Source organism: Xenopus tropicalis, chromosome 6, assembly GCF_000004195.4.
Source record: "Xenopus tropicalis strain Nigerian chromosome 6, UCB_Xtro_10.0, whole genome shotgun sequence".
NCBI classification, from domain to species: Eukaryota; Metazoa; Chordata; class Amphibia; order Anura; family Pipidae; genus Xenopus; species Xenopus tropicalis.
The window spans coordinates 112,541,296-112,556,819 of NC_030682.2; the positions used below are offsets into that span (position 1 = coordinate 112,541,296).

The 15,524-nt window shown below is 37.4% G+C and overlaps 1 protein-coding gene across 3 annotated transcripts in view; it reads right to left on the reverse strand.

Moving 5' to 3' along the window:
• The window catches only part of nol4 (nucleolar protein 4), a 150,394-nt gene that overhangs the window by 42,980 nt on the left and 91,890 nt on the right, over positions 1–15,524 (reverse strand). For all 3 annotated transcript variants that reach the window (XM_031903924.1, XM_031903923.1, XM_031903922.1), the window contains exons 3-5: positions 12,640–12,751; positions 11,057–11,169; positions 7,218–7,350 (exon numbers count right to left, since the gene is read on the reverse strand). In XM_031903924.1, the coding sequence (XP_031759784.1) occupies positions 7,218–7,350; positions 11,057–11,169; positions 12,640–12,751 (358 nt within the window). The remainder of the gene's footprint in view (positions 1–7,217; positions 7,351–11,056; positions 11,170–12,639; positions 12,752–15,524) is intronic.

Here is a 15,524-nt window from a genome sequence, read left to right on the forward strand (position 1 = left end):
CTCTGGTTCTTGGTTATTTATGTTATTGTTTCACTAGAGATTTTATCTTTCCTCTGCTAAAAACTTACTGTTACTGTAATAGAAACTTCAGTCATTAGAACTGCAATGTGATTGGAATCATACATCATTTACTATTCATCTCATCTTCTTACTAACTAAGTGTACTGAAAACTCCTCTCCTGTCATTAAACCCAACTACTGTGTAGCTAATTAAAAACAATTTAGAGGCATTGACATGCCATTTTATGTAAGAAGTTATGTCTGAACTTAACAAAAACATAATTTCTAATTATCTGCTTGTTTTCTCTTATTTACAAGGTGCCTGAGAGTTCGCAGTATCACTGTAGAATTAATTACTGGCTGCTCAGCAGTGAAAATGAGGGATGGAATCTTCATAAGCTAAGGCTAAACCTTTGTGTGGAGGCCTCATAATAGATGTTTCCTCTGCCTTTTATTGAATAATAAACAATTTGCATGATTTGCTTTTTATTTTTTCTTAAAAAAGACGTGTATCTTCTGCACTCAAGTTCTGCTCTGATGAGTTCTTGGTCACTTATTGAGATACTTGTGATTCTGCCAGTTGCTCAGTGACAGATTTTGAAACAAAAAAGTTATAAAGAGCTGCTTTTTGGATACAACTGCTAGAACCAAGAATTGGGCCAGTTTGTGAAGGAAACATCTTGATAGAAACATTGTATGCATTGCTCATATTCTTTTTGCTTATAAAAGGCAACTTAACTTATTGCAACTGTATTTATCTTGTATCTATCTGTATTTATTGTTGTACTTTGTATTTATCTATTATTATCTTAATAATCCCGTTTGTATTAATGTATTCTACTGTACAGCACTGCGTACATAAGTAGCGCTTTATAAATAAAGATATACATACATACATACCTATCACCCCACTTTATATTTTCCCCACTGCAAGTGCCGTCTAACAGAACCCACTTAGGTTGGAGGAAAAATTATATTTTTTTCAAGAAATCCCCTTTACAAGCTGGAGGTTGAGGAAACAATTGTGATATGATAGGTGCCCTTTTAATTACTTTTGCTTTTAATTTGTATTGCTTTTTCGCTTACATAATCAAAGGGACAAAAGAGATTATTCCAGACCCCAGGGGTACAAGTGCAAGAGCACTAAGTGGTGCAAAAACATACTCCTTAGTGCTCATTCTAAGAGCATTTGTGCCCCCATGTGGACTGCGCTCTGCCAAGACACATTCTGTTGCTCCCTACTGTATGATGTGCAAAATAGGAGCGGGTAGGGGATGGTTAAGGATAGGCCTGTGTGCCTCCCCTGTTACCCCTCTTGGTTCCTGCGCTAATTCAGTCAGTGCTGGATCCAGTGGCCGGCGCCTGAACACAGTGTGCATAGTGCATACTGTGTTCAGCTGTGCAAATGAAGCCTGATATCTTCCCAAAATGCTCCTTTTAAAAACATTTGTATTTTATTTTTGTGCACTTCTAATTAGTGCTAAGCATTTTCTCTTATTAAATATATACATTTTTAATGACGTTACTTGTTATAAAATTGCTGTGGAGTTGTTTCCTTTGCCTTGCTAAACTTTCCTGTCTCAATGAATCTGCTAATGGCTTAAAATCCAGCTGTGATCTAAACAGACAGATCTTTAATCATTTGAGGTTTCAACTAGCTGTTCTAAAAGCAGCAAAAGCCAAACCAATGATTATTGAGCAAGGGAATGTAACTACTTCATGGCAATGCCATAGGCAAGTGCAAAAGGCACTATAAAGTTACAAAATTTAAGTCTGAAAATACATGTATATATTAAAATGTGCATTGTTTGTTTCATGATAGTGTTCTTGTAATACAAACAAAGGAACAAAGACAGAGTTCAGTCTAAGATGAGGAAAGCAGCCGTACAGTTATAGGATCCCTTACAAGGAAACCTGTTATCCAGAAAGTTCCGAATTATGGAAAGGCCATCTCCCATAGACTCCATTATAAGCAAATAATTCTAATGTTTAAAAATGATTTCCTTTTTCCCTGTAATACTAAACCAGTACCCTGTACTTGATCCCAACTAAGATATAATGATCCTTATTGGAAGCAAAACAATCCTATTGGGTTTATTCAATATTTAAATGATTTTTAGCAGACTTAAGTTATGGAGACTCAAATTACGGAAAGATTCCTTATCCGGAAAACCCCAGGTCCTGAGCATTATGGATAATAGGTCCCATACCTGTACTACAATACAATTTTGGCTTCAAAAATGTTGGTGTAAAAGAGTATCAAATACCAGACAAGGAAAGACTAGGTCAAACAAATGACAGTTGAAAGGGACCAAGTATATTTGCTTCTGGACTCTATCCACACTAAGAAATGAGCATAGAAAGCTTATATAAAATCTAATACAAATACAGGGCCTTACAGTTTATCATTTTACTAAATAACAAATCCAAAATGATTTTCCAGATGTTACATGTTTAGATAAAAAAAATCAATTTTGAGTTTTATTGCTTTGAAATAAAGGTATAACAGAGAATTAAATGTCCATGGAGGATTTTTTTTGTTCAGTAAAATGAGAAAACTAGCCAAGGGTCAGAATACTTTTGTCTCCAAAATATCAGTTTGAATAAGAGGGACAAAGGCCATGCTTTCATCTACTATGGTTATGCCCAGTTACCCTGAATATGTCGCAGGTACTCAACAAATCCCACAAACGTGCAAATTAAAAGAAATGGCAAACTTTATTTTTAGCAAACATAAGAGACTTTTGATTGGTTGAGTGCCTGCTACACAGATCCATGGTATGAGCCTTCTCCTGTAGGTCTGGGGCATGTGCACTCGGTTCCCACGTAGTATTTCATGAGCATAGCCATTCCTGGCTCTACACAAAACGTGTATTTCTGTTTGTCATATGCCCAGTTACGCTCTGATCTGACCCAACTCCTCGCCCCCTTTCAAATAAAAGCATCCCTATTTGGTCCACAAATTAGGACAGTCCTGGGACAAATTGGAAGTATGACACAGAACAAAGGAAATGTAAAATGAGTCCTAATAGAATTCATGATTAAATGACAAAGTGTTTTAATAGTACCCTTGCAGAGTCCCACAGAGACTCCAGGGGTACTATTAAAGGGGCTCCAGGGCTTCTGAAGGGACCCTGTGTATGAATCCCCTTTTTACTTTTGTGGTTATCAAAAATATTCTACAAAGCACCACTTGCAATTCAGCCTTCCCTGTAGCCAATGAATTTGCCCTGACACTGCTGATTTGGAGCCATGTATTATGCCACTAAATTGTTAAATTGTCAGGTTAAAATTGCCCTGAAAATACAAGAAATTAGATTGGTATGTTTTTCTTTTTTTCCACCCAAAGTACAAAGATGCAAAGATGAGTCTCACAGGGAAATTGTGTGGTTTTAAATGTGTCATTTTCAAAGATGTGCTGCGCTTTCTCTTAGGCCTACATAATGCTGTTCTTGTGATGGTAGGAAAACCAGGAGAGAGAGAGAGAGAGTGGCTAATTTATTTAATGCAATCTACTGTAATGGCCATGCTTCCAAAGCAATGTCTGTCTGAATCTCTCCATTATCAGTAAGTAACTGTATATCATATAGATTGTAAGCTCTAAGGGGCAGGGACCTCCATCCTCTTGTGTCTTTGACTCTTAACTTATTGCAACTGTATCTTGTATTTATTTGTATTTATTTTATACTTTGTAGTTACCTATTATTATCTTAATAACCCCCTGTTTGTATTAATGTATTCTACTGTACAGCGCTGCGTACATAAGTAGCACTTTATAAATAAAGATATACATACATACATATCAGGGGTCCCCAACCTTTCTTACTCGTGAGCCAGAGACAAATGTAAAAAAACATGGGGACTAACACAACCATCATTGGAGGTGCCAAATAAGGGCAATTGGCTATTAGGCAGCCTCTATGCACACTATCAGCTTTATTTGGTAGGAGCAAGAAAAACATGCTGTGACATCTTACTGCTGGACTGCCAGTCACTGCCAGGCTCATTTACTATGTGCAGGGTAGGGTGCAAAGGATAATCCACCATGGTTTTTGTACTTTTTGCCTGCATTGCTGTCAGTGGGAATTTAATGTACAAATTTCTCCTGATTCTGATTCAGAAATGATGGATTTGGTGCATCTTGGTAGCACAGTCCAGAAGGAATTTATGATATGATACCTTTTCAGTTCCCACACAGCATTTCTTGCACTGATATTTCATTCTGTTAAATTTGGACTTCTGTGAACATTACAGGGAACCTGTTAGATATAGGCTTAGGGAGTGCTTGAGATAAAGATCTCTCCATTACTTGTTATTGTTCAGCCACAAACAGATCTGACATGACCCTACAGACCCAGTACTTATGTCCCTGCCAACTTGTATTTTTATTTTATTGCTCCTCTCAGAGGGACGAAGAGATTTCTTCTATTTTAATGTAATAAACCAAAAATTGGGTTATGGAACTAGAGCTTCTATACTATACTAGCAAAGCAAGCTACTGATTTCCACTAGCGCGTTTACAGATATGTAATGATTTTTTCATTTTCGTTATGATACTTCCTTTCTGCTGTGTTTCTTACCATGTGGCACTTATTATTTGTAACTGTGCTCATGTATATTTATTTATTGAAATATTTTCCCCCATCTGTACTATTATTGTATAGTACAATGGATAGTGGTGCTACAAATAGCACAGTATAACTAAAGATAGGCATACATATATTAAAGCAAAAATGTCAACTCATCATTATGTTGGGCTCCTTGTGGAAGTTGTACAGGGCTCTCAATATGGCTTCATGTAGCAAGAACTGGTTTCTGCAGGTAGTATGTAATTTTCAGTTCTTGGATATATGCATGGAAAGCACCTTTAAAAGCCATTCTCCTTTTATCTTTTGTTAACTGTAGTGATGAGAGAAATTTCTTGCGAGGTATGGATTTGCAAACATTTCTGCATTTCGTCACTGCCAAAACGTTTCGAAAAACCACCCATAGACTCCAAAATGGGACAGATTCGCTCATCCCTAATAGTAGGGAATAGCTTTCTACCTGCACAAGAAATTCCCTCTCAGGGTAGCTGTGTTCATATGGTAGGAGCTGCAGTGTTTCTTTTCAAAAGTAAATAGATTGCAAACTTGCCCACAGGCACAGATTATTGGGAAGTCACTCTAATTTATCTCCCCTTACCTGGTTACACACAGTAACAGCCCAGTTACAGTCCCTGTAATTTGTACCCACATTTTTTACCCAGCCCCCTGCAATTCAGACATCAGTGCAGCAGTGAGCAGGGGTAATTTACCCAGGTTGCGAGTGAAAGTTGGGGCCTTTCCTCTGGCATGATACTGGAGTGCATTACCATGGGTGTAATGAGTATGGTCTGGGTGTCGGTCAGGGTGTGGCCAAGAGACATTCAGACTGTATAATTTGTCTAGGTGAATACTCTAGATTAGAATGAGCAGTTTGGTGAAACCACTTACAGCAATGCTGCAAACATCCAGATGCATATCTGTGTGAACCAGCAATTTACTAAAGCCTAAAACAACTTTTCTTGGCAGTGATTAGTGACAGACATTCATTTCCAGTCTCAGCCTGTATTTATGCAGGACGGGTATGAAGGCTCATAAAATTAATTTCTCTCTGATAACACATTATTCACATCACAGCATTATTATGACTATAATGTGATTCATTTTCTTATTTTTAGTTTTGATTTTAGACAATACACAGATCCAAGCCACCCTACTGGATACGTAAATGAATTGTAAAATTGCATTTGTAAATCAAGCATATAATTAATTCGGCTTGAAAATTGTTTAGTGTTTTGTCAATGATTGATATGTTTCCTTTTACACAAAACAGCAAAAATGCCCATTTAGCTTTGGGTGTTTTGTTACAGATTTTATTTCCAGATAATATGATTACAAGGCACTTACTAGTATAGCATGCTTCCTAAGCATCTGCATACTTGAGATAACTGACATTTATTGTAGTAACGAGAGCCTTTTTTAAATAAAAATTCGAAAGAAATGGGGAATTATCAGTTGATGGAGTATAAATAAAGGCAGGCACAAATAAGGGTCCATCTGTATTGCTATTGAATCTCTTTGTGCACTGCTTGTCCAGGAGAAGAGATGAAGCTGAACTTATGATTGGTTGGCCATGCGTTCTCAATATAGGCGAAAATACGAAGTGATTAATTAAAAGCATATTTTAAAATGGCAAATCATCCATATTTAATAAAAATATAAAGGGTCACTTACATTTATATTTTACTTATATTACTTATACTTTGACAACGTATGAATACTCACCTGCGAACAGCTCAAGTTCTCAAATTTGAGAACAATATACATAAATGATAAAAATGGCATCTTCTGTGTGCGCTAACAGCAGTCACATGGAAACGGTTTGGAATTGGTCTAAATGAAATCTCTATTCCTTAGCTGAAATGTATACACGGGTATTTGCCTTTCCTAAGCACAGTAAGTACCAGCTTGCTTTATATTTGCTTTTAGAAATGTACTGAAAGGCAATGAAATGAAAATAAATGTAACCTTCAATTTAAAAAAGCCAATGTATGTTGCCTATTATAGTGGGTGGATTTAATTATTCGCATTTGGACGGCCTTAAAATTTGCAGGAGCGCAAAACATGCTTCATGATTAGCATGAAATTAAAATGCCTCTAGCACGCACATCACATGGTCGAGGCTCTTCAATGTCCGCTTTGACTTCAGAGACTGTTTGACAAGCAACATTTTAAATGTGTGCGGTTGCATTTGCTCATGGTATTATATTTTGCCAAAACAAAGAAGCCTCAATTGCTAATGGAGTTAATGGAACTAATATGTAATAAATGACCTGAAAGGGTACTTTCACCCAAATGCTGGGAAGATATAAAATGAATATTTTAGTGTGAGAAATGAACCAAAATGTAAATGTGTAGAAAAGTGTTTCAATAGAGGACATCTTAAAAAAAAATGCTTTGATTGGTTTAATGAACATGGTAGGAACAGGAAAATGAATTTGCCCACCCCTGCCTTAGCTTGTTGCTCAGGGTGTGATAGAATAGCACAAAGAAGACACTATATATGCATATAAAATTGCCTCACACATTAGCAGCAATCTGTGTAACAATAGCCAGTTGTATTTACTGGGGACAAAGCATAATGAAATGCAGTGAGGCATCGCGTCAGTGTAGAAATGTATATAAAGTACTTGCCATCTTGTTGGCCTTGGAGATTCTGAGGGCTTTGCATTCTTTCCTCTAGGTTGGAGCTGAGGTCGGAGTTCACAGCTGACATCCTTGTAGAGTCACTCATGTCAAATTCATCACTTTCTATAGAGCTTTCGTCCTGCATACAGAGATCACAAGCTGATATACTGGGGCACACAAATAGGAGACTTTGGCATTAAGACAAAGATTTATCTAAAGATGGCTGTGCATTCTCCAGGGAACAGCAGACTGAAACAGAGCCTGACTAGGCAACATTATTAAAGCTTTTGTTTTTACTTCAGTACTTCATATTGTATCTGTTTTACTGAAACACATAATTACCCTGGTGAAAAACAGTCTACCATATCCAAGGCTACTTATTATGTTTAGGCTTATTGTAGACTCTATGAATAGTCATTTGTATGCAGCACCATTCATATAGTATATATCCCATAATGCTTGACAAATCTTAAAACCTATTAGGATGACAAATATTATTTATTTGTAATAATATCAACTGTACAATCTAACCTGTACACCCTTTGTCATCCATGTTGGTTGCTGCTAGGTACCCCTCATTGCTCCACGTTCCATATAATTATGCCATTGGCATTTTATCTGTTGATTTTTTGAAGTTTATATATTGTTGTTTTAATGTATGCTTGCTACATGGTTTGGAGATCTCAGTTTTGAATCTGGACATCTAGGAAGGTGTCTTTTGGCACTGTAAAGACTGGTGTGCATTCAGGTTCATTATAGCAGAGTCTGTAGTATACATAAGCACACTGAAGATGCAAGCCGTGAAAAAATTGTATTTTATTTGCCCAAGTACATATAAACAAGCAAAGAGCAACGTTTCGGGACCCAAATAAAATACAATTTTTTCACAGCTTGCATCTTCAGTGTGCTACTGGATTTTTTTGCTGTTGGATATTGACCCCCATGCAAGGTGAGGTTCTTCCAGTATTTGCACCTGATACCCGTTTGGGTAAGTTAACAGAGGGTTGAGCTCCCCAATACTGCTATTGCTGTAGTATACATAAGGGCACATTTACTTTGTATATACAGTGGTGTATGCACACATTTCCCCATAGTGGGTTGTGCGAATAATCCCATTTATTAATGGTACTTAAGTAATGGTACTTCTGTATAGTTTTGCTTGGTGTGGCTTAGTGTTTTCTGCCTCCTGTTCCAAATCAAGTGCAGTTGTACCTATTGAAGCAGGAGAACCCTGTAGCTACTGCCATGTCTAAACCAAGTAGCGCAGTTGTGCCAAAAGAATAGGGCACAGGTATATCAAATGCTGGAAATGACACCAACCCAAGACGTGCTTGCACTAATCTTAACACATCAACCACAATTGCATTCCGTGATGATGATGCAACTGTGGGAAGAAATTATGCATTGTAGGCAAAAACCATGGCAACTGCAACAGAAAATTTTTGCAACTTTGCGCACCACCGTGCCATAAGTAAATGGACCCTATAGGGTGCGGGAACTGCAGGCTTAAGGGAGAGATATATGAACAACCCAGGCATAGCATTAGTGTCCACAGTACAAAGTAGGTACCTATTCATGTAGTAGGTATATATGGAGCAAAAGTATGCATTATAGGCCAGCAGCATGCCAGCTATATGTGGCCATTATATATCAGTGACAAATATGCGAGGATCTTTACTGCCACCCTCCACCACCACCACCCCAGCACTAATAGACATCAGACTTTTTACTTAAATGACTTCCCATGTTTTGATTACTTCATATACTAAAAGGCTTCAGTATAGTCAGAATCCAGCTATAGTTCTTTTGTGGTGTAATTTTAAACACAATACATACAATAGAACTTTCAAATAGTCTAAATAACCAATTCACCATAATGAACAAAAGCTTTCATATCATTTAATATAAAATACATTAGAAATTGTACACATCTCCCATGTGAATTCCAAAATGGCATTTTATTCTGTATATTCTCATTGAAAATTGTTATTTCGTTTATAACTGTCAGTTGTCACTGTTACCATGTTGTTGAGACAGATGTCGGCCACCTTTCCCACACCAAGAGATTACAGTAGGTACAGGGCCAGGCATTTAAATATTCCATTGCTCATGGTCTGAATAGGAATTGTCAGCATGTATTACAATGAAAAACTCTGGCTTGGCAGACATATTCCCGATAGTAAACGAAGCTGTTTACATTTAAAAAAAATGAGTTTTCAAAAACCGATTTCAATATTCATATGTTAAATCATCTGTTTGTAAATGTTATGCTTGTATTTAACATACATGCCAATTAACCAAATCTCTGTTAGGTATGTAGGAAGATTAAGCAGCCGTGCCTTAATCTAAATACCTTGAACAAAATAAATCTAGAAATCATTCAGCATGTGTACAGTAAGGCTACACTGGCACAAACAAGAGTGGGGCCGGCTAATGATCTGCAAGAGATGGCTTCTCTGTAGTGATTCTGCACTGGCACATTTATTGTTATTAGTTCTGATAGATGACTTGTGTTGAGCAAGTCTCTCCTTTTAGGAAACTCTTTGTCATGCTGATACACACTGGCATCTTGACATCCCAGACATCATGGTGTGATTCCTTTTCATTCATTGCTTCACTAGATGAACTCACAGCCAATACAGCAGGTGCACTGCCTTTTATGCTCTTAGAGGGATCAAGGAAAATGCCTGTCTAAAGGTATTCTCCAATTCCACGCAACTGATTCCTTCTGTGGACTTGCAGTGAAACTACAGGCATGGTTCCCATCCATATTTGCTGCCAAGTTTCATGATATATTTTATACATATATAATATTGTCATTGTGTGATAAGGCAGTGTAAAGTCTCCTCTTTCTCTTTTTTTAATATTGTTGGAATTCCATGCTTCTAAAAATGTGCTTTTAGCAGTAGGTAGGGATTTAGAAAATGCCAAAAACCTCTCCAGTATTTAAATGGTTTGTTTACCTTTACATTAACTTGTATGATGTAGAGAGTGCTATTCTGAGAAAATTTGCAATTGGTCTTAGTTTTTCATGATTTTCAGCTTTTAAATTACTTTTCACTTTAGCTTTTTGTTCAGCAGCTCTCCAGTTTGGAATTCCAGCAACTATCTGGTTGCTAGGCTCCAATTTAACTTAGCAACCAGGCAGTGCTTTGAAAAAGAGAAAGAAATATGAATAGAGGAGGGCCTTAATAGAAATATAAGTAAAAAAAAGTAAAAAAAAATTGTAAGCCCACAAAGGAATATTTTTTGGCTGCTGGGGTCAGTGACCCATATTTAAAGCTGAAAAGTGTCAGAAGAGGATGGCAAATAATTCAAAAACTATAAAAAATTGTAAAAAATTAAGACCAATTGAAAAGTTGCCAAGAATAGACTATTCTATAACATACTAAAAGTTAACCTAAAGGTGAACTACAATTTAACAGAGGTGATAGTTACATAGGGTTGAGTCCATCAAGTTCAACACATGTTCATATTGCCATTGCTTGTAAGTGATCCATTACTTTTCACTGTGCAATAAAATGCAGATACAATTCACAATGTTTTTAGGCCTTAGCCAAAGCTTACATTGCACTGAGCCTACCTTTACTTGCCTCTCTGAACTTAAAAAGATAGGGACAAGATGTGATCTTAAGCACCAAATGCCCACATTTTACCTGACATGTTTAGAATGTGTAAAAGCTGGAATTCTATACTGAAATGAAAAGACAGAAGGATGCAGTCCCTGGTTGGGCCCAAATTAATTTGGTTTCAATGTAAGTCGTCTATATTATATAATCAATCAGTGAAATATTTATTTGTGGTTTTGGCCATCACGCGCTCATCACGTGCATGCAGTGTGTTACCTCGTCTTGTTGAGAATTCAAAAGCTGGAGTTTCATGTGCTTCATATAGGCCATAGTGATTGGCATGTTATAGTCTATCATACTTGTCACCAATGTGGGGGGTTTTCCATTATCTGTGAGGAAAAAGATATAATAATGAGATGGTACCATAAAGAATAAACACCAATTTCTGTTTCATTGTTTTTACATTTTGTTTTCTATTTTTTCTCTTCCCTTTTATAAGGGACACATATTGCAAAATGCTAAATAAGAAAGCAGAATGTATAAACTACTGTGTATGCCAGACATGCTGTAGCCTATTAGTTTCAATGGCTGCTTAGGGTACAGTAGGTCTGGGTCACTGGCACCAGTCTGACTCCTGGTATTTGAGAATAATTCATTGTAGTACAGTATTGCACATTCAGATACAGATAGGTCCAAGCACAGAACAAAGAGTATTAATAAACATATTCACAAACAACAAAACATAACTTGTGCATACAAATGCTCCAGATTGCTACACCTTCCTTATATACAAACCCCTCTGATTTCCCCTGACTACAGTTCACCCCATGCAGTGTCCCTGTTGACAAACATGTAAAAATGCATCATCTGAAATTTTAATATTGTACTCAGACCGCTCCCTAAGGCTATTTTACCAGCTTGCATTCCATTATAATTAGTGTGACAGGCACATGTATGTCTGTTTTACAGGTATTATTATTATTAACATTTATTTATAAAGCGCCAACATATTCCGCAGCGCTGAGTATTTACCCTTTGTACCTGTCTAATGTTAAGGGAATAATTTAGAATTATATTCATGTCACAGGGCCTTCTCTAGCTGCTACAGCTGCTATACAGTGGTGTCTAAACCTGCATGCACGTTGTCCCTATAAAAGAGATATTGTTCCATTCTTGTTCCCCAATGCCACCCCAAACACTAATGTAAATCTTAGTCTTGTGTTATATCTTGTGTTACAGTCTCTTCAAAATAGGATAGATGATGAACTGAACTACTTCATGAGCTTACATTTTCCCTATAAATGCTTGTTAAATGTCTAACAAGCTGCAATGCTCCTTTTCTGTACGTCTGTTTTCTTTGTGGGTGGGCAGCGAGGCAAATGCTAATTCTCTTTCAGAGCAGCAATAAGTATCAGAAGTGCCACCCACTCGCTGAGACTGCAGCAATATGTGTGTGACCAATGACCAACTAATCAAATACAACAACACTAACGAATCAGATTCTTATGGGAGTGAAAAGCTAAAAGTTTAATTGATAGGGCTAAGAACTGAATACATAATATAAATTACCTATTTTTTTGTTGGCAACTACAACATATATGATAGGGTTAAAAAGTATGGTAGTAAATGATAATCTTTTCCCTTTAAGCATAGTGCTATTTGCTGGATTAAATAACTAAAATTGGCCAAGGCAGGGTCCCGATTTAATGAAAATGCTTGAAACATCAGGATGCAATACGAATGTAATGTATTCCCACTATGGTATAATCACTTGTGAACCCCATCCAGCTCAGTGAAAAGGAATATGACATTTTCAGGATAATGTAAGGTCATGTGGGTCTCGTGGACACTGCACGCACCTTTATGCTCGCCTCCATCTGGGTTTAAGTGCATTCTCTTCTGACACTCTGAGCAGCTCATTAGAAACCTTGTCACTGCTTCCCTGGGTAGAAAGGCATATGTCTCCGAAATCTAAAACAAATAAAGAGTAAGCAGACAGTGTGAGTTTGACATCCAGAGCAGAATCATTATTCTTTGAAAGCGATGTGACCTACCACAATCTTTCAAAGAAATATAAGCCTGCACTTTATAGCTAAATATTGCAGTTTTATTCTGAAATGTAAGTCACTAGATATGTGGGAGCAGCTGGGAACTTAAATAAATTTGCATGTTGAGTTTCTAGAACCTTTCTGAACCCAAAGTCAAGGCCAGAACTTAGATTTTCACAGGGTATTTGGTAGCCACAAACCAGTCCAATGATGCTCCAATGATGCTCTATGGACTTCAATAATATGGTTTCATATAAGTACCCACCCCAGCCCTACCTGCCTCCTAATGTGACAAAAACCTGGCCATGTGTCATATCCTGCACAATCTCTGCAGCTGCAATGACTAACAATAATTCTTGCCATTTTGTTACAGTTTTTTCCAAGGTGTGCCATTGCCCTATTACAGGCCCTGGCATTTTAAGTACACAGAGGCCCCCCACAGGCCCCCTAAATAGAGACTGCCTATGGTATCTTACAGCAGCCCCTCTGGTATTTGCCAAAATCCCCATATTGCCAGTCTGGGCCTGCACTATTATAACTATTTGCACTTGATAACTAGTTTATGTACTTTAGGGGCAAAGTAGCTCTTTTGTCTAGTAACCAATAGCAACCAATAAGATTACTACTTGCAGCAAACACTGTACCTTCTAATAAATTGTCTCATTTATGAAATATCTTAGGTTCTTTTAGAGTATGGGATATAGAGTCTATGTAAGTTAAGATTAATATTCAATTTCTTCAGCTTTATTTCATTTTGTTATCTTATTACGATTATAGTTGTACGGCAGGAATAACTGGGAAAGCCTCTAGTTCTACTCTCTCTCTTTCTCTCACTTCTGGAATAACTCCCCAAATCCTTCAGCTCCAACTTCTAAGAGTACGTACGGTGCATTTCCATTGGAGGCCAACAATGTCATCTACTTTTAGAGAAAGGGATATTGTCAAGATTTTCTATTCGTTAACACTGCATAAGGCACCGTAGGGGGCACATTGAGCAGAAGGGACCGAATCCCATTCTCTGTGCATGAGCAGTGTTTTATGGTGATAGTCCTTCTCCAGAATAATTTAGTGAGAGCTCTCACATGTACATGTTAGCTTCATTTAGCTGAAATACAAGGTCTCAATTAGCTGGTGGAACCTCCCTTTTCCACAAAAGTAATGACACAGTTAAAATAGACAGAGAGAGAGAGAGAGAGATTAACAAATAATATGCTCTGCTTTACTTTAAATCAGATACTACAATCAGTTACTGCAAATCAGATGCATGTAAATTGCACCTCCCCCCCCCCCCCCCCCAGGAGTTTTGGGAGTTGTACAAAATCTGTACATGTATGGTGCTGTGTGGGTTTGGGGTGCAGTATCACTTATTTTGAGGGAATAGTAACATTTCAATATATGTTCTTATACCAGTTGTTCACTTTAGTATGATGTAGACAATGATATTCTGCAACAATTTGCAATTTGCAACCAGCCAGTAGTTTAAATGAGAGACTGGAATACAAATAGGAGAGGGTCTGAACAGAAAGATAAGCAATAAAAAGTTACAACAGCTGCTGAAAATAGGATATTCTATACAACATATTAAAAGTTAACTTGAAGGTGAACCACCTCTTTAATTACCAGTACATGTACAAACAGAGGACAATAAAGGCCGTTAGTGCAGTGGTGTACACGGCATGGTGCACTTATGACAGGCATTTAAATAAAAAGCTTTCGGCACACAAGCCACCTTCTGAACTTTCAGCATAAACTATAAAAATAAATAGGACCGACTGCAAATTCAGTCACTGAATGTCAGAACAGCAGTGTATCGGCAGACGTCAGTCTTATAGTTCAAAAGACTGCAAACTTTTTGTCCTGTCAGCTTTACCTTGAGCCTGGATACGATGTTACAAACCAGCATATTAACAGCCTTTCAACAGAATATTTATATAAGCACCTACATCTTATATGCAGAACTCCAGAGGTGCCAGGGCCTGGGACCATTTGCCCAATATCAGAGATAATGCTTTGGAAAATCTACCTGATGAAGGTGACAATGACATATTGTTATTTTGTTACCATTATTAGGGATGTGCATCCTGTGATCATATATTGGGGGGGGGGCTGGGAGATGAACTAAAGGGCCTCAAGATTTACAGATGAGCTACGTGCATGTACAAATGTGATATGTGCATCTTGTTTACATTGGGGAAAGGTTGTGGCTGTATGCCATATATACTAATTCCGGCCATATATACTAATTCTGGCTCTTCCATCTGTATGCAGAGTGTTTCATCTGAACTCAGAATCCCAGCCTTCTTGAACAACTTAAAATGTAAGATGTAGAAGGAGGCTGTCTGATAATATTCATTCAATAGACCAGGGCTGTCAAACTTGTATGCTTTTAGTTGCTGTTGAATTACAACTATCTTTTAACAGTCTTCAGATGAAACTAGTGCTATGAATATACAGTAATTACTATTTGGCTTTAAATCCCTGCCCAGGAGTGAAGGAAATATGAAGTAAATCACCCATGCATGCACATATCAGTTACTTTACCTTTAGGGATTTAATCTTATCACTCATAATATGTGACTGGGCTAGTAATTATTTGTGTTGCATTGCTAACATATTTCTATGTAAACAGAAGGGTGAACTGTGTTATCTGTGAGCAATAATAACAGACTTGTTGATTTGGTCCAAAGGGGATGACA